The 20,507-nt window shown below is 39.3% G+C and overlaps 1 protein-coding gene and 1 long non-coding RNA gene across 4 annotated transcripts in view; one reads left to right on the forward strand and one right to left on the reverse strand.

Annotated features, from left to right (window-relative positions):
* Positions 1 to 13,481, forward strand: part of TMCC3 (transmembrane and coiled-coil domain family 3) — a 94,173-nt gene extending 80,692 nt beyond the window's left edge. For all 3 annotated transcript variants that reach the window (XM_081022507.1, XM_081022509.1, XM_081022508.1), the window contains exons 2-4: positions 8,264 to 9,180; positions 9,769 to 9,904; positions 10,879 to 13,481. In XM_081022507.1, coding sequence (XP_080878633.1) covers positions 8,264 to 9,180; positions 9,769 to 9,904; positions 10,879 to 11,181 — 1,356 coding nt within the window. In that variant the 3' untranslated portion in view covers positions 11,182 to 13,481. The remainder of the gene's footprint in view (positions 1 to 8,263; positions 9,181 to 9,768; positions 9,905 to 10,878) is intronic.
* A 589-nt stretch (positions 13,482 to 14,070) lies between these two features.
* Positions 14,071 to 18,976, reverse strand: LOC308486164. Its single transcript, XR_013990976.1, has 2 exons — positions 14,595 to 18,976; positions 14,071 to 14,228 (listed from the first exon to the last, which is right to left on the reverse strand). It is a non-coding gene; the product is annotated as an uncharacterized lncRNA (long non-coding RNA).
* Between the last annotated feature and the right edge of the window lie 1,531 nt (positions 18,977 to 20,507).

Raw genomic sequence — 20,507 nt, forward strand, 5'->3', positions numbered from 1 at the left:
TGATTCCAGATAAGGGAACAGAATGAGCACCACATCACTGGCTCTAAGCTGTTCGTCTTTCCTTTGTTAATACTGAGATTGCAGCTGCCAAATGAGGTTTTCATGGCTTTGGAAGGCTAATTACGATAGTATTTGAGAACGCTGTTAACAAATAGTGTTGAGGGTATTAAAAGCGATGCCTGTAGCTGAATTGGTTGTCCTCTGTAGTATAGGAATCTCTGAATCTTTTGGTCAAATGAGATACTTAATGAGTTTTTCGGTCACAGCACATTACTAAATTAGATGTTATGTAATAAAACAAAAGTACTTGCATACCATATGGACTTTTTATTTTGGAACCTGGAACAGACGATTTCATTTTTAATTTAATGGAAAATGAATAGTGAAACACAGTGGGTGATAGCCAACTTCCTGTCATTTTTAGGGTAGATAAATGGAAAACTATTAACTTAAGTTAGTCCTGAGAAGTTTTGATTTTGACAGGTGTACTCTGGCTATATAATGATATGTTAATGATATTATCTGGGGTATTACACATCTTATCAGTTTTGACATTCTGAAAATGAAATACTAATAAGTGACTTTTGAAAATGATAAAATGGCATACTGCTTAAGAGAGTTAAGGTAGGGCTTCTCAGATGCATTTTTGTAGAAAAATATTGTTTGTAATACATGTTTTTTCTAGAAAAAACAACACTTTTATAACATTTGTTTATACATATATGAGAAATTATATTTCACTTCCTGATAATATTTTATGTATAGCACACAGACCTAAGCCCTATTTAGATAATAATTGGTCCTACTAATTTTAGCTTCTGTTTGTAAGAACATGAACAAAAGGGATCTCAACAAAGTAATTCTTTTTCTAAGTATCAAAGCAAAGCAAAGATCAATAATAAGACAGCATTGTACATATTTTTATGGGCACATGAGTAGAAATCCAATGCCACAGAGAGAAAGAAAATTAAGGACTAGGGCGGTGTCCACAATGATGTTTTCATTTTATCTGTGTGCACAATTTCCTGTGAACAATCAGTGCTCTCTGTGTTTTGATCTTCTTGTACAAAACAATGCACAAGGAATAGAATTACAAGCATTTGCATGACTGATGTGGAATTAACTTTCGTTGGCCCTTTCTGTTGCCACATTACTAGCCTAGTTTCTTCAATGTTGGGACTTTTATTATTTATTATTATTTTATTATTGAAATAAATATTGGGGTGAATGTGACCCCTGTACCTGATAATGCCATTTGCTAGGTTGCCTACAATCCGATAAATAGGATTTATTATAAATGTAATAATAAATAAAATATTCCCTCCAAGGAGCTCAAGGTGGAATAAACCATTCACTCACTTCCTTGTCTTCTGTTCACAACAACTCTGCGAGGTAGGTTAGGCTGACCGACTGTGACTGGCCCAAAGTCAACCAGTGAGTTTCACTTCATTTCACTTTAGTGGTCTTAGGAATCTGTGGATGAGTTGAAAAGATATGGGGTAAAAAAAAAAGACCACCAAGCAGTCTGAGAACGAGACCAAGAAGAAAAACATAACTATCACAATCCTGATCACAATATCCAGAGAGGCCATATTATTCTAGCCCTCAGGTTTGCTGTTCCTCTCAATATAGTTGATTAAAAGCAGCAGCTCCATCTGCTGGCACTTGACAGTCACTACGCACAGAGTGCATTTTAATGCCTCTCAAATTCTACGTGCTTGCACACTTGGTATAGTTAAGGTTAATATAATCTTAATGATACTAAGTAGCATTCATATTTGTATAAAACTGGTCTCTGAATGAGAAAATGCACGCATTTCAACTGTAGGGGGTTTTTTAAGGGTGCTGGGAGAGGTAACCTACAGTTCCCATGATTCTTGGAGTATATCTGGGTGCCTTAAATATATGGTTGTGTAGGCAGCCCTATTGGGACGCGGGTGGCGCTGTGGGTTCAACCACAGAGCCTAGGGCTTGCCGATCAGAAGGTCAGCGGTTCGAATCCCCGTGACGGGGTGAGCTCCCGTTGCTCCGTCCCAGCTCCTGCCAACCTAGCAGTTCGAAAGCACATCAAAGTGCCAGTAGATAAATAGGTACCGCTCCAGCGGGAAGATAAACGGCGTTTCCGTGCGCTGCTCTGGTTTGCCAGAAGTGGCTTAGTCATGCTGGCCACATGACCCAGAAGCTGTACGCCTCCTCCCTCAGCCAATAAAGTGAGATGAGCGTCGCAACCCCAGAGTCATCGGCGACTGAACCTAATGGTCAGGGGTCCCTTTATCTTTACTTAGGCAGCCCTACTTGCAAACACTGGGAGCTTCCAGGCAAAAGCTTCTTCAGGAGCACAAAAAGTACACCAGGCAGCATCTCAGAAGTACATCCTACCCAGAAATGTTATATGATGTTAGTTAAGTGATAGTAGTACCCGTGCTTATTCTGCTAGTCAACAGGCAGCAATCAGAACAATCCCCAATGCTTGTAGGTATTAAGCATTCTGAATTGCGCTGCTGGGCATTTGCAAATACCCTGCCTAGACATGCCCATGCAGAATCCCAGGCTGTCTTACAGTCTTACAGAGCCAGTGTGGTGTAGTGGTTAAGAGCAGTAGTCTCATAATCTGGGGAACCGGGTTCGCGTCCCCGCGCCTCCACATGCAGCTGCTGGGTGACCTTGGGCTAGTCACACTTCTCTGAAGTCTCTCAGCCCCACTCACCTCACAGAGTGTTTGTTGTGGGGGAGGAAGGGAAAGGAGAATGTTAGTCGCTTTGAGACTCCTTAAAGGGAGTGAAAGGCGGGATATCAAATTCAAACTCTTCTTCTTCTTATCATTTCAGTCACAGACACAGCAAAAATAATGTTTGAATATGTTTCTCCAAATAATGATTACATCTTACATTTCCAGCGACGCAAATACTGGGAACAGACTGTGTGTTGATGAAGCTGTTAGGGCACATCTGGAGCTGCCTCTTATCTTTCAATCTAATTTGCTAACTGTTGACTCGGGACACAGACGGCCAAAGCTGCTCCCCTGGGCAGCTCTTGGAAGCTGCATGAACATCACAGCAAGGATTAGCACAGGTTTTTTGTTTTTTTGTGACCTGGCTTGATCCTCTGCTACACTGTAAAGGAGATAATTCTGTGTGGGTCACCGGAACATACATTATGAGCACTGTGCATGGCATGAGCACATTGCACATTCTAGGGTGTGCACATTTCACGTTTGCTGATTGTGACAGTCCAGATGTGAAGCTCCTCTTGCATAATGCTTGTATATTCGTCTTAGAGTTTAATGAGTGTAATCTGGATAAAGCTATATGCTCTTTAGTTTATTGGAAACAACAAAAGATTTCAATGAGACTACTTCATCTAATTTTCCTTCAACTGCATCATTATTTTCATTATCCTCATTAACGCTTTCTCCCCTCATAGTAAACAAAAGGTACAGATAGATAATTAAATCTACAACAGATCTACATTTGCAAGCAAAATGTGAACAAAGATTTGGTCTTCACTGTAGAATACTTGGAAAAGAAATGTTAAGGCGTATGGAACACTTAGAACACTAGTCCTTCTGCTGATAACTCTTTTCAGGATAGCACATGCTGGGCAGATTTTAATAAGTTCAGTATTCAGTTTTGCTGTTTCATCACTTCTCTTTTACAATATACATCTACAGCCTCTTCTGCAGCCAAAATCTGCATATAAAGGGTTTCTTACTCTCAGTATATAGGAAAATGGGAAGGGTTGGATAACAATAAGCAAATGACTCACTTGTGTACTGTCTGCATGATGAAATAATTTATAGAGTCGTGAAATGCTGTAGATATATATTCTTTCAAACTAAGAGTGATTATGTGTTAAGGAAGCTACAGCTGAGCAATGGCATTTGGGGAAGTTCCACATGACAATGTTAAGTTTATTTTCTCTCTGCATAGTGCTTTCCTTCCACACAGTGGGGTATATATGGAGAAGTATATGTGTGTAAATAATAGACCACAACTATTTCAGCTTTTAGCTAGAGGTATGTTACCAAAATTAGCTGCTGTGCATTCCTTCTTAGCACATCGTTCTATCCTGGAGAGTAGCATACAAAAAGGAGAAAAGAAGCTAAAACCACACAGAGATGCTCTTGTGTTGAAACAAAAGGAGAGCATGTTAGCTGGCTATCCAGGTACAAAGGGGAATTGCTGAAATATTAACTAGATATCATTAAAAATAACTAGCTGCTGTAATTTGGAGGAGAGGAAAGGATAATGGTCAGATTTTGACAAAGTAGTTGAACCTGACTCCCATTGTTTTCAGTGTGTACTAAGTTCACCTAACTTAGCTCTGGGTCCACCCCAGATAAGTGTGGCACACCTTTTACTTATTCATGTTCACATACCTACAATGAATATTGTAATGGGAGATAGTTAACATTGTGCTCTGGTGAGTTGCTTTCTGACTAGCACCTCAAAAACAAATTATTATGTTAAGCATTTTAAAGCAACTGACAATGAAACAACAAAAAATATATATGAAACAACAAGCAGCCAGCAATTTTTAAAATAGCAGTTCACCAAAACTTTAAATTCAGTAACATGTTTTTAAAATGTAGTAGGTTTCACCTTATGATGATATAGGCACTTCACAGATCTGCCCAGGAAAGCTATTTCAAAGGTGAGAGGTTACCACTGAAGAAGCTAATTCCCCAGTTGCCATTCACCTCATCTCCTGAATATTGGGTTACCTGTAGACCAGTCTCAGAAGCAGATCTTTCGGGAAGATTTCTATTGAAGAAGGCAGTCCTTTAAAAATCCTGCTAACAAGCCATTTGGGGCTTTAAAGGTCAAGAACAGCCCTTTCAGTTGTGCCTGAAAACAGACTGGTAGCCTCTATAGATCTTTTAGCACAGGCAAGTTGTGCTGAATCTGGCCCATCCCAGCCTAACAATTTAGCTTCCATTTTCCATTTTCTCATCTGCTCTATCCACCAGAGCCTTTCTTTGCATGCAGGGAAAGTCACTGAAGGTTTAAGGCCAGTCGAAGCCATTCCCAGGATGTGGCCACTGTCACATGCCAATAGTTTCTAGGAGCCATAGGTGAGAGCTGAGTGCAGAGGGGACCAAAGATGGGCAAACTACCCCAGAAAAAGCACAATGTGTCCCCCCCCCCACCAGAGGTACTACCCCTGCTCTAACACCCCATGACATTAGTAGGTAATGTGATTCTGTGTGTATGTTGTTTCCCTCTAGCTAACACTATTTACACAGTACCAGCTTAACATATAATTGGTTGTTCTTTTTCTCAGCTTGGATTGAAGCTGGCGTGGGGAATAATGCATGAAAACACAGTATTTCATTTTTTAAAATGACAGATATGATTTGAATTACATGTAGATATGAATTACAACTAATGTTACGTGTACACTGCTTCTCAGGCCAGCAGTGGTAGTGCACTGGAAGCAGAGTGAATGGGGTAAGTTCGCAGCCTTAGATGAACTCTCCCCTGTTCCTTCCCTTGCCTTTTGTCCAGTTTTATGGCATGTCATAGGAAACCACAGAGCTTGGGGAGCAATTTACCTCTGTGAGGAAGAGAGATTCCATCGTTTAAAGTAGGGAGGAAGAGGGTCAGAACAGCAGCTGTTCAGGCTCATGTCTTGGTATATGCAAAATATTTTTAGAATACTTTTGTACTAAAGGAAATAAACATTTATGTAGGATTGTGAGCAGATCCACCCGGCCTTGGAAGTATGTACATTTTGTCCTGGGTAACATTGCTGATTAGATTTTGTATAAACATATTAGTTAGCCGACAATGTTAGTCTGGGTTTGCTATGAGTTGAGAGGGCTGAATTGTTTTAGGAAATGAGTGGCTCAGTGTTAACGTACAAGAGTTAAAATCATGAGGACATTTCTGCTTTTGGTGCTGAATTGCTGTGTGGCGTATTGCATGTCACTGTAATCACTCTGTGGTCTAACTCCCAGAATTCTTAAAATCCCTGTGGCAATACGTCAGACTATCGATTATACATTTGCAGTGTGTTGTACGCCTATTGAGTAACAGTTATAAAGTGTGACGGATGAACATGCAGATGAATTCAGAGTTGAGATTACTTTTTTACCGCTTTCAAAAAGCAAACCATATTGGATATTAGATCATTATTATGGAATAGATGCTGCTTTTATAAATATAAATATTATGCCCACATATATTATAAGAGCATCTTATAATTCATAATTCTTGTCAGTTGTTCAGTGTTAGATCTGAGATAATATTGAAATGCTCCTGCTTAATTTGGATTGAATTTTGTTCAGCCGATGCATTTGTCATTTCATTAGCATGGCAGACCATTAATCTCATTCATCAAAACTGTCCTATACCGTGAACTGAGCGAGCAATAACATGTTCGGCTACTGCCTTCATTTTATTTTGCATGGATTGTTAAATTTTGTTGCAAGCTGTCTTGAGAATGAAGGCCAGGAGGTAGGATATAAATATTTGAAATAAACTAATAAATCTTTACTAAAATACCAACAGTGATATTCTTCCTTCCTGTTTGGAACATGGCCAGTCTCTAAGAAAACAGTTTCTTCTTAAAATCTGTTACCAAGGAATTCAGCCTCACTGTCATTTTAAGTATGCCTCTAGGCCAGGGTGGTCCAACACATGGCCCCTCAAGGCCCTTTTTGGTGCATGCGTGCACACACACACACACACACACACACACACACACGGCCTTTGCGCTGCCTTCCCAAAGCTGAGTAAGCAAGCTGCTGGGCTTTGGGATTATGGTGTGTGTGTGTATGTATGTATATAATCAGTCCTTTTGCTTTCTCTCATCAGCAGAGACTTCCAATTTAGTCTGGCTATTATGTGTGGTAAAAATTCATTCACGTTTAATTAAAAACACCTACCATAATTTGAATGCTAAGGCTGATGGTACACGTATCTTTTGTGATGAGCATGTTACATCTCATCTGCACTGCATATTACATCCTAGTTAGAATAATGTTGACCACAGCCTCGTCATGCATGTGCACAAACACTACATAAGAAGTGTTGTATAAGGGAACATTTTCATTTCTGTGGGATTTGTTGTTGTTTTTTCTAGGCAGTCTTGAACAATTAAAATTATGTTTTGCTGCAATTAAGAATCAGGATAAGGATAATAATGATGATTACCTCCTTTATTGCATTGTGTGACTATGCTTATCAGGTCCAATGTGCAAAGTATCCAGTAGGTTATAACTTAAGATACAGTACTGCTGCCTTGTACATTGCACTACAAACCAGGTTCTCTTATCATCTTAGCACTTTTCCACTTCATGACTGGATAGCTTTTCAGACTTAGGGTACAATTGAAGGTATATTACTTGCACTCAGGCTGTGTAAACACTATAAAGCACATTCAAAGCACATTGTTCCTTCCTCAAAGAATTCTAGGCACTGTCATTGCTGAAAATTGTAACTCAATGAGGGGGGTGAATTGCAGGGCCCAACATTCTTTGATTGAGAGTGTTTGCTTAAAGTGTGCTTTAAAGGTATAGCGTGTGTGCTGTCTCCAGAAGCATACTTACTATGTATTTGTCAGATGTACATAATATCCATGAGCTGTGAGGAACTAGCTCTGCTCATTTGCAGGGGAGGGAAATAATGTAGTATTGGATCAAATTGCTAGGAGTACCAGTTGAGCTACAGAATAAGAGGTCAAATAAGAAAGCAATGTGTTGCATTGGCTACTAAGTTGATAAAAAGAACTGAAGAATTTGCTTGGTCTGAAATTCAGGAACTGTTGCTCATCAAAATTAATATAGAGAGTGTAGTTAGGAAAATGGAGGATAATTTATTTGTGTATCAAACAAAAAACCTTATGGATTTTTTTAATCTGGAAGACATTTTGTGCTAAGTATGGTATTAACTTTATCACTTGATGCCAGTTTTGAGTAATAGGGCACTGTTTTGGTATGAGCAGCATAGTCTACTCAGAAGGAATTGTTATATTCAATTGTGCTTACTCCCAGGCAAGTGTGTACAGTATAGGACTACAACATTAGATTCCTAATATTTACTATTTTAGGGGATTGTGTGGTGCTACCGATGTTTATACTAGTGTTCTCATGGCTGAATGAGCAGAACACTTATTTCCCCATTGGCCCAAGTTCTTGCATTGCAATAATGTTCCCACATCACACATAATGTCATGCTTTGTGATCTTATATTAATTTCTTCTTAGAATTATTTATGAATTATTTCATAGAAAACTAAGGTTGAATTTTAATCTCTTATAGGTGGAAAGACATGATATGAATACCCTCAGCCTGCCTCTTAATATTCGCCGGGGAGGTTCGGACACCAACCTCAACTTCGATGTACCTGATGGTGTGTTTGAGTTTCACAAAGTAAAAGTCAGTGCAGACAGTTTGAAGCAAAAGATTCTGAAAGTTACGGAGCAGATCAAAATAGAACAAACAGCTCGGGATGGGAATGTGGCAGAGTATTTGAAGCTCGTGAACAGTGCGGACAAACAACAAGCAGGTCGAATTAAACAAGTATTTGAAAAGAAGAATCAAAAGTCTGCCCATTCTATAGCCCAGTTGCAGAAGAAATTGGAACAATATCACAGAAAGCTCAAAGAGATAGAACAAAATGGTTCCTCCAAAAGTACCAAGGATACTTCCAAAGACAGCCTGAAGGAAATCCAACATTCCCTGAAGGATGCCCATGGGAAATCTCGTACTACTGGCCAGAGCAATGAGAGCAGCAAAACAGGTGTTCCAGGAGTCTCCTTGACACCACCAGTGTTTGTTTTCAGCAAGTCTAGAGAGTTTGCAAACCTGATCCGGAATAAATTTGGTAGTGCTGACAATATTGCTCACTTAAAGAGCAGCCTGGATGATTTTAGGCCAGAAACTACTTCTAGGGCCTACGGCGGAAGTGCTACTATAGTGGCCAAGCCAAAATACACCAGTGATGATGAGTGCTCAAGTGCAACATCTGGCTCTGCGGACAGCAATGGAAACCAGTCCTTTGGCCATGGTGGAACAAATTCTCTGGAAAGCCATGGGAAACTATCAATTCTCTTTGAGGGACTGCGGGAAATAAAGGAAGCACAATCCCAGTTGGCAGATGACATTGAGAATTTAAAAGTACAATTCAAAAGAGAGTATGGCTTTATTTCTCAAACGCTGCAGGAGGAAAGGTACAGGTACGTTATTATGTTGGCCAGTTGAAATTGATTTTCACAGGTAGATGAGAATGAGGTAGTGTCAAAGCAATGCAACAAAGAGAAGAATGAACTAAATACCCTTGAACTCCACCCATGACAATGATCAGCTGCATGTACTACATAGGCACATGTTAACACTTCCCCATCATATATGCACTTGAAGAGGCTACCACATTTGCTGTTAGGGTAATGTGTGAAGTGTATTCTCAGAATTCTCAGCAGGCTTATCAGGTGAGCAGTCATGGGGTAAAAAAACTCTTGTCATGTTAGTTTCTATAATCACATGCAAAAACTTACAACTTAGTGAGAATGGCAGTAGTAGTAGTAGTAGTAATAATAATAATAATAATAATAATAATAATAATAATATAAAATTACTTTTTAAAAGGTTTACAATGTTCAGCTTGTATTCAAGGTAGTATACTTTTCTAATGCCAGTAGGGTTTCAGCGCAGGGAAACAAAAAGTTACCCTGATAAAGAATGGTGATGATGCAACCTACAAATAAGGAGGGAAGCACTTGAATTAGATTTCACATAAAAGCCAAGTAAATTTTGTTTTTTTTAAGGTATGAGCGATTAGAAGACCAGCTGAATGATCTAACAGACCTCCACCAGCACGAGACAGCCAACTTGAAGCAAGAACTTGCTAGTATTGAAGAAAAGGTGGCGTATCAGGCCTATGAACGGTCACGAGATGTTCAGGTACCAACTTTTGAAATTAAGTAACAGATTATTTTTTTGTTTCCAAAGAATTAGCCACTGTGGTCCAGTGATGAAAGCACAGGATTTTTTAGACTGAAAGAGCTGAGTTCCAATTTAAGACTAGATTTGGGCCTTTGGAGATGGAGAAGGAAGTCACTCATGCTTCCTATTCTTTATGTCTTTAAAAAGAACTTTTGCATCTCCCTCTCAAAGAAATACTGTGAATCCAATGCAGCTTTATTCAGATGACTAAGTCCCCACTGCATTCAATAAAGCTTATTCCCTTTCACGTTTAGGATTGCAGCCATAAACTCATAACCAGAGCTTTCACATCTAACCACTAATTTTTCACATTTATATCTGATGGAACTATAGTGTGGAAATGACATTGCTCTTGCAAGATAGGAACAACTGCAGTTCTCCATGGGAAAAATTATAACCTCCCTCACTAGGCTGTTGTGGGAATGAACAAAATAAGTATAGAAAAGTGCTATTGAAAGAATTGTTCACCAAGCTTTTAATCAGTCCGTGTAATCAGAGGATATGAAACTGAACATGAACACTGGCCGTTGCACAGTTCTCCTTCAAGGAGGAAAAAGACATCTATAATTCTGTGATTCTGTGTACTGTACATTTATGTATGGCTGGAGACAGGCAGGGGAAGAGTGCTCTTGTGTTCAAATCTGGTTGTCCACCGTGAGAACAGGATGCTGGACAAGATGGGCCATTGGCCTAATCCAGCTGCCTGTTCTAATGTTTTTGTGTTAATACATTTTCAACCTTGAGATGCATAGAATTATAGAATTGTAGAGTTCGCAATCAAAGAGTTGTAAATTGTTTTGCTAATTGATTTATGCACAGATGGGGGTAATGTCCTTAACCGATCAGATAGAATGAAAATGTATTTTATGTATGAAAGTGATGGTTCCTTAACTTTTCTTTCCCCCCTTCCCCTTCCTATTTTATACTGACAGGAAGCTTTGGAATCTTGCCAAACACGGGTCTCTAAGCTGGAGATTCATCAGCAAGAACAGCAAGCCCTGCAGTCAGAAACCGTTAATGCCAAAGTCTTGCTGGGGAAATGTATAAACGTAGTCTTGGCCTTCATGACCGTAATCCTAGTGTGCGTCTCCACCATAGCCAAGTTTATAGCTCCTATGATGAGAAGCCGTTTCCATATCATTTGCACCTTTTTCGCAGTAACTCTTCTTGCAATTTTATGCAAAAACTGGGATCACATTGTCTGTGCCATAGAAAAGATGATCATACCAAGATGAATCCACAATGCCCAGAGCATTTTTGTTTTTAAAAGAAGAAATACTTCTAAACAAACTACCAAATCTTTAATTTTGCAGTTTACCTGTGCAGACTAAATGAAGACTTTTCTATTGGGTATTAAAATGTGATGTTGATAACTCCTGGCAGTGTATTTCACCTCATCAGTCACCTTATACGAAATGAGGTGAATCTGTTATAGACTAATTACTTGTGTAAATCTTTCTGCCTTAATCTAATCTACTTTTTCTACGCTGCAGAAATCCTGAACAGTCAAGTCTTGAATACATGATCTTAACTAGACTGGGGTTTAGGAGAAGAATAGTATAAATAAGAAACAGCAATCCTAGTTGGGAGGTTGCATATTCATGAACAGTCACCTGCATCATTCCACTTTACATAGTAGCTACTGTTCCCTTATGAAGCATATGCAAACAGTAAGCTGAGATTTACACACCTTGGAGAAGTGCACATTTTTGGCATCTCCTGAAGACAGATATTTATAAGGTAGAAACTGTGATGGAGTTTATTATCTCTCTTGCCTGCTGCTGACATTGGCCCAATAAGTCAAAGAGGATTCTTACTTAAACCTTGCCCCAAAATTGTTTTTGCCTTACAGTTTAGTTTATATTAAATATTATATTCCATTCCACTTCTGTTTCATGATCTTAAATATATATACATAGCTGTCCCAACTGTTGAATAAATGAGGATCTGCCAATCATATGGTCCAGACATGGGTATTTATCTCTTTTTGATAAATCTATGTTGTCTAATGGGAACTACTTTTTGGCTGAAATGCAGTGATAGGAGTCGCTCATCACATCCCTTTAGAAACCTGCAGCTGTCTAGTGGCTGATGTTGCCATGAGCAAATAAGAACAATAGCATGCAGTCCAAACAGTATAATCTTTTCGGCTTTTGTTTTCATTTTTCCTGTCCTTGGTTGTTGTTGTTTTTTTACTTTTAACCACTAAAATATATTGTCTGATGTATTTCTCTGGTGATAATTTGTGATGCTCTCCCAACATCTAGCTATAGCAGGGCAGTATTCTCAAATCAATGTCTTTAGCCTAAAATAATACCGCAATCACTGTGAAGTTTGTATTAAATAAAACTTCATGTATGAAAATACTTGTATAAGATATGTGAATAAATATGATTAGGAAGTGAAAAGGTGAGAAATACATTAGTGGTGCTTTTTTGTTTTGTTTAAAAAACAATGAAAAGGCATCTGCCAATTTAATTATCAGCACTGGTTGCAGAAGAATGTTGTAACAGTAATTTGCTTGAATTCTAAGGAATTTCCCTGTTGCACATGTCCCATTAATTTTAATGGGGTTCACACTAGAGAATGATGAAACTGTTAAGTTTCAGTTTCTCATGAGTTTCACATTTTTATAATTTTAAGTTTAGCTTGCTACATTTCTGCATCCATTTGCTATTTTATGTTTTGGTTATGCATTTTACAGTAATGCACATTTTCCCCTAATATATGCATTTTTGTGCACATCTTTGGGTTGGAGAACTGCGTCATGAAAATTAACAGAACTGTGAATTTTGAAAGCTACCTGTATTTAAATTCACGTACATTGTTTCAGGAAGTGTGAATAAGGTATGTTCACATTGGGCTCTTCCATACTGTCGTTTAATGGGAACAGTAAGTTTTCCTGTACTTTCATTAATTTTCCATTGTCCATATGATGTTCTCCTACAAATCACTGACCTCCCTCAGTTTGGATTCTTTCATACCAGGGATGCTCCAAAAGGAGAGGGTGTGAGAAAATCTGGAGGAGGATAGACTGTGACTTGGAAGAGAATGCCATGTGGACAATGGAGAATTAATGGAGGTACAGGTAGGTTACTATTGACATTAAACAACGGCATGGATGAGTCCATTAAGATGTGAACCAAACCAGATTTCTCCCTCATCTCTACCTCACACAGGAGAAACTGTGCTCCAAGGGCACTTCCAGATGCAGGCATCTGCCTATGAATGTAATTGTGTAGAAGACTAGCACTGTGCTGTTGCCAGCCTGCTATAGTAAGAATCCTGCCGTCATGGAAGGATCAGGGCTAGTGTTTACTTAGCAGTTTTAGTGCTAGGAAAGCACTAGTGGCAGCACTTGCGAGAATTGTATTTTGCTGAACAGTGAAGGCTTAGTAAAGGCTGTGCAGTTCTCCTGAGAAAAGCCCAGAGTTTGGAAAGCCCCCTTGAGGCTTGGCATAATTTCAGGAGCTAATTTGCTAACGGTGTAAATACTGGTAAAGTTTGCACTTTAAAAATGGTTTTAAAAAATCAATATGTGCAATGTTTTGTTTTGTGTTTTTTAAAAAAACAAAAACAAACGTGGAACTGAACTTGCTGACGACAAACACTAAGACATCTGTCTATATATACAGCATTGCTAACTATATCAGTAATCAAGAAGACAATGGAGACAACAGGCATATATTATTTTAAAATGTCCTCCGTTTTCCTATTTATTCCCCAATATTCCTTTATTGTTGCATTAAAATCTCTAATTTGAGGGAGGAAGAGTGTGGGTGAGTGTACTGGGTCTGTCCCCCTCCAATGTCAGAGCCTGTGGAGGCATTGACCTCCATGCCACAGAGGGAAGAACTTCTCAAGTGAATAGTCTGGTCTTACACATGTAAACTCCCTGCATGGGATGTTGATGGTTCCCACAAGGAGCTTCACCCAATAGAAGAGGTCCCTCTGCAGATGTTTGCCTTCCCGATACATGGAAACAATGTTGGAAGTGCAGTTTATGGAATAGGGCCAACAGGCTTGCTCCCCTACTCCCCCTCATATAATTCAAGTATGAGACAGAATACCCAAATAAACTGAATTCTTTGCAAAAGATCCCAAAGTACCCCTATTTTTTGGGGGGTGGGGGAGACTAAACTGGGTGCCTTAATCTACATCATATCCTCTAAAAATTTCAGGATAATAGTATGTTCCTTTTAGGTTCTTTTCCCCAAACCTCCTTTGGACACATTTGGCTATTTTCTTTACCAGATACAGTGGTGCCCCGCAAGACGAATGCCTCGCAAGACGGAAAACCCGCTAGACGAAAGGGTTTTCCGTTTTGGAGTTGCTTCGCAGGACGAATTTCCCTATGGGCTTGCTTCGCAAGACGAAAATGTCTTGCGAGTCTAGAGATTTTTTTTCCGCTTTTCCCCCCCTTTATCTAATCTGCTAAGCCTTTAATAGCCTTTAATAGCCTTTTAGCAGCTAATCCCCTAAGCCTTTAAGCCTTTAATAGCCGCTAAACCGCTAATAGCGCTAATCCGTTAAACCGCTAATAGGGTTGCTTCGCAAGACGAAAAAACCGCTAGACGAAGACTCTCGCGGAACGGATTAATTTCGTCTTGCGAGGCACCACTGTACGTTAAAGGCCAGGTTCAGTGACTGATAGGGTTGCCATACGCCCGGAATTTCCCAGATATAGCTGCCATTTGGCCCTCTGGGCAGAAATCACTGAAGTGTCTGAGGAAATCTGGATGTATGGCAGTCCATGTCAGAAGTGTAGATTTTGGTGAACTTTGCCCCACCCCATCCCCAAATCTCAACAACTCAAATTCACGAGCGGACTTTCAAATTTCAGTAGCACCCTGTGCGAGGCAAAAATTTGGCAACTCCCCCGTCTCTCAACTTCCGTTCTGCTCAGTTTGATACGTCATAGTTGTGATGCTGAGTAGCCTAGGCTCAGTGCCCAGTGCTGCCATGCTGCCCTAAATTCACCTCTGGTTCCACAAGTGGAAGCCAGTGCAAGGGGTCACACTAGCATAACAGGGCTTCCCCTCTCCTCCCTCAAATCTGCTCTGGAGAGCCGTGAGAACCCCCAAACAGCCTGCGGAGAGAAGATCATTCCTTGCCTAACAAAATGATCTCTTTAGCGTTATGTGGAATTCCACTGTAGGAGTTTATCTCCTATGTCCTCTTAATCATGAGCTGCTGCATCTTGCTTATGTATTTTAACCGTAGCTAAATTTGTTCCCAAAGTACCTTGCCGGAACAACAGCAAGTTTTTGCAGTAGCATATGTGCTGCTGTTTTAAAGATAATGTGCCAACTGAGTAATTTCCCGACCCTCCCCAGCTCTGGCCAAGTGCGTTTCTTCTGGGTAATGGCATTTATTTTTCTTGGGACTTTGTCCTGAGATTACTTCCCTTCTGTTCAGGAGGATTTCCCTTGTTTTGATTACCAGCCCTTGTGACGCAGCTGTGGAACATCTTGCTTTTCCTTTTGTTCAACCGTGCTTTCCCATCTTTATTCATATGAATAGAACTGTAAAGTATTGACAATAGGGATGTTCCAGACCGTGAACTAGACACTATGCTCCAGACTCAGAAAGTTTTCTCTGTTATACATCTGTTTGCATCAGGCAATTTTAAAAACTGTTTCTCCCTACCTGCAAACTACTAAGGATTCTCTTATATACTATTTAATTCTGACTCTAGTTTAGTATCCTTTTCTCTTTTTTACCCCCCTCAGGTGCAACAGTCATTTTTTCTTAATGTATCACCCATTGCTGCAAATGAGTAATATCTTGTTTACACTCTCCTATTTTACATGTATAGTACTGCAGGCTGGCCTATTGAGATGATATGTAAAATATTGGGATACTTTACGTTTTACAGAATGTGGGATTCACTTGTTAGTAGCTTTACTATTTTGAAGAAGAAACAAAAAAGATCAAACTTTATACTGTTTCCTGTTTCTTACTAATTTATGGTGCAGTCTTCTAAGTAATGATATAAACCACCATTCATCTCAGTGGAGCTTATGTAAGACCTGTTGAAATTAATGGAGCTTGTGCAATGCTTGACTCTACACAGAAGACACACTCTAGTGGGAATTTTCCCCATTTACATAGGAATGGGGATAATTCCAAAGGCTATCCAAGTGAGTAGCACATGTTATGTCCAAACAGTGTCTTTGTTTACTTGAAACTTTCTTTAGACTAGCTGACATCTCTGCATTTTCTGTTCCTGGTCCTATCTCAGTTCCATACCAAATAGCTAAGATAAATCCAACATTTAACAGCTCACATTATTTTAGATTTTGATGCCACCAAAACACCTTCCAAACTGCAGAACAGAATTATATTCCAAAAATCTATTATGTGGCCCAGAAAAATTAATCTTCAACATTTATCCAAATACACTGTCATTATTTCTGTGTCAGATGTAGCTTGCTGTATTTATATTGCTGCTGTAATTAGCTAGCATCTAAATGATAAAGCAGAAGAGTTTAGCAGTGCTGAACAGCAGCAGCAGGATGTACATTCAGGTTTGTAAGGAACAAAACTATCACTGTTAATTAACTCGGTGTATAATAATGATCTTGCCAGGTTTGTACAATGTCACAGCACTTAACTGAGATTGCACAGACTTGGTCCAGGGATTAAATGTAGCTGCCTAAAAATATTAGGTCACAACTTGCCAGCACAGTTCACAGAACCCTAAAGTCCCATTGTAAAATTAAAAAGCACTTGCAGACCTGGTTTTAATTTATTGCAATAAGGACATGCCTAGTTGAAACCAATGTGATCGTTCCAAATGTAGGAACAGAGGACTCAGGTCTGAGGTAAGCCACTGTAGGAAAGGGGTATAGATAGACATGCAAGACAATTGCTGGGTACCTGAAGAAATCCATTACCAGCTTTCTTCTAGACAACAACTTGGATGATGGAAAAAAGTGAGAGGTGGGAATCCAATAGAATTCATGCCCAGATACAGATTATAAGCAGAAATTGGGAGCCATTGTAGCCAATACTGGCTTGGCTAAGGGGAAGGTGCATTGCAATCTGAAGAGGGAGAGAGCAGAACATTTTTAAAGCATTAATATCTTAAAAAGGAGAAATACCTATTGCCCTTTGGCTGTTGTTTTTTTTAAATAGAATCTTCAGTTACTTTAAACTTTCCCAGGCCTTTTGCCGTAACACTGATTTTGCTGGGCAGTTATACTGATGCCAGTGGAAGTCCCCCCAAGTATTATTGGAAATTGGTAAGGAGGCTTTGATGAGCACAAGGACCATAGCAGACCATTGAGCACAGTTGCCCCCTTCATTTCCCTCCCACCCCAAAAAACCCTCTGCAGTTTTTCATGAGCAACTTCTGCAACTGCAGAACATGTCAACGAAAGGCACAGATGAATAAGGTGGTCGTAACATTCAAGTTGTTAGAGGAATGCAATGCAGAATTTGAAATTCTGCTGTGTGCAGACCTTTCAGTGAAATTGATAATCCTCCTTAAGCCAAAATAATAGTATATAAATTGTTTTGTTTCAATTGACTGAAATGGGAATCACTTGATTTTTAATGGAGTGCTTGAATTTACACCTGATCCTAAGTATATTTATTTTGAAGAAAGTTCTAATGATGTCAATAGCAAACCATTCCTCTTACAAACACAATCTATGCTGATTTGTTAATCAGATTTTCACTCGAACAAACAAACAAACCTGGAAGTTACTTTTCCAAAATATTAAAATAGGAATGACCGTACCATCATCAAATAATTCATCTACTATATTAGTAATTTGTTTGGTGGTATTGCAGTAACCATAACTGGCACAAAACTAGTTGGTTCTAATCAAATTTGTACACATCAAAACAATGATCTCTCTTAGAATGTCAGGTCCCACATTTTAGGATTCCTTCATAACAAAGCTTTGTTTTAGCCAAACTCAGCTTCTTTGTGGGTGTACTAGTCAGAGGTTCACAGAAACATCCAAGGAACCAAAGTGAATTAAGAGTATACTCCCTTGGAACTGCCTTTCGTATTCACTTTGTGACTTCTTGTTATCTTTATAAGACTTGTGTCTGCAAACATGCATGTGTTTGCACTCATATCCTGTTTATGTGTACGTGTAAAACTGTAATGTGTGATGCAGATCTGAGTCAAAAGATTTAACTGCTACAATTTTCCCCCACAACAGAATCATGAATTCTCATTTACCTTATCATCACCATCATTATTTTGGCCTTGTATAGTGTCTTCTTCATGGAACACAAAGGTGCTTTTACTTTGTCAAATTCTCAATTATACTAGGTCTTGCTACTTCACTACTGAATATATTTATATATAATTTTAAAAATCCATACTTTATGTTCTAAATATAAATCATCAATGTATTTTATAAGACTGTTTAGCTTCTAGAAAGTATTTAATGCTAAGAGTTATATATTGCACTGTGTCAGTGTCTGCCTGGTTTGGTTATAAATGAAACGATGTGACTATAGAATAAGGATGTGCAAAGTAGAACTAAGCAGATAGCATGTTTACATGTAAGCTAATTCTGCATTAAAAATGATTATAGATTTCAGGCAGAACCTTTCAGGTTCCTGAAAAACTCATGGAACCTTTCATGTCTTGAGTTATCGTACAAATCTAGGTTTAGAATCTTTGTTCTCAGTATGAATTAAAGCACTGTACATACTGTTTGCATGGTGACTGGTTGAGCTGTCATGTAAGATTTTAATTTATTGCATATGTTTAGTGAATTAAGTTGTTCCTCAGACTTTTCCTTCCTCTTGTTTTTGTAAGTAATGCCAATTAGGCACTGTGGGGAAAGTCTACTTAAAAGTCTTCTGAACAATCCATTTTCACTGAATGACAATTTTGTCTCTGTATATGTAACATACAGTGTAACCATACCACTTACATTTTGTGTGGCACTGTGTAAATATAAATGTATTTGCATTCTTTATTGTGTTCTGTAGATTTCATAAGGTGATAATGACTGCCCCAAGGAGCCACCTTTAAAAAAAACAAAATAAAGGTTTTTAAATTTAGTTATTATGCTGGGTTTATTTAAAATATGTCCACTATAAAGTAATTTTTTTTCTGTTTTCCGAATGACAATAACTGCCAATAAGAGAGGAAGATATATTGGTACATAGTGGGGGTGGGGGAGACATAAATATAATAGCAGAGAAGCAATTAAAGTAATGGAGTTGGCTGGGATGGCTCAAGACATTTTGTTTCCTGAGATGAAGGAAAGGATGGTGACTCCCCTAATCTATGTACAAAAGTTAACCAGACTGGCAGCTGAAACCAAGGAAGCCTGTGTTCACACTTCCATTTACTGTACACTCACTATCTTTCTAGTACAGTCATACCTCGGGTTGAAGTTGCTTCAGGTTGAGCGCTTTTGGGTTGCGCTCCGCGGCGACCCGGAAGTAACGGAATGCGTTACTTCTGGGTTTTGCCACTTGCGCTTGCGCAGACGGTCATAAGGACGTCATGCGCAGAAGTGGCGAATCGCGACCTGCGCAGATGCGGGTTGTGTTCACTTCAGGATGCGAATGGGGCTCCGGAACGGATCCCGTTCGTATCCAGAGGTACCACTGTACTGGTTTCACATGACACTTTCAGAATGTCATGTGAACATCCACGTTCACATGACATTTTCTAAAATGCCTATGTATCCTATACTTTGTTACTAAACACTACTGTTTGAATGCTGTTTCTCAAACTAGTTTCGCACCAGTTGGAGTCCTTAAGCCATTTCTAACTCATTTCTAGCAAAAGTGTTAACACCTTTGCATAGGGTGTTATGCTTTGTCACATGCCCACAGGTGAACAGTGGTACCTTGGGTTACAAATGCTTTGGGTTACAAACATTTTGGGTTACGAACTCTGCTAACCCGGAAGTAGTAACTCAGGTTGAGAACTTTGCCCCAGGATGAGAACAGAAATTGCGCACCGGTGGTGTGGCGGCAGCAGGAGGCCCCATTAGCGAAAGCGCGCCTCAGGTTAAGAATGCTTTCGGGTTAAGAACAGACCTCCGGAACGAATTAAGTTCGTAACCAGGGATACTACTGTATAAACAAATGGAAACTATTTGAAGTCAGTGCTGATGTGAACAGTTGGGAGGCGGGGGAGTAGCTGTGGTCCCTTGTACATGGCACACTATCTGGCCATCATGGCTACTGGCAGATCTCCATGCACATTTCCCTCCAAAATATAGGGCGTTTTCTATATGGACACATCATGGTAAACTCAGAAGAAACGGGTCTGTCGGTCTCACATTTTATGCAGGTTGAGATCAGGAGGATGGGCGTAGAAAAGGTGGAAGAGGGAAGGGCAGCTGTCCCCTCTAGAACAAGTAAAACAATATAAATACTTAACTAACCAACCAATCAGGTAGGTTCCGCCCCCACCTAACAAAAGTCCTGCCCTTACTAACAAAAATCCTGGCTACGCCCATGATCAGGAGTAGGTTATCTTCAGACTCAACTAGATTTTAAAAAACCAAACACACCCTCAAATTCTTACAATTGCTCTCAAAATGGCTAGTTTGAGTGATCCACTGGT

Source organism: Podarcis pityusensis, assembly GCF_964106645.2.
Source record: "Podarcis pityusensis genome assembly, chromosome: 10".
In the NCBI taxonomy this organism is placed as follows: domain Eukaryota; kingdom Metazoa; phylum Chordata; class Lepidosauria; order Squamata; family Lacertidae; genus Podarcis; species Podarcis pityusensis.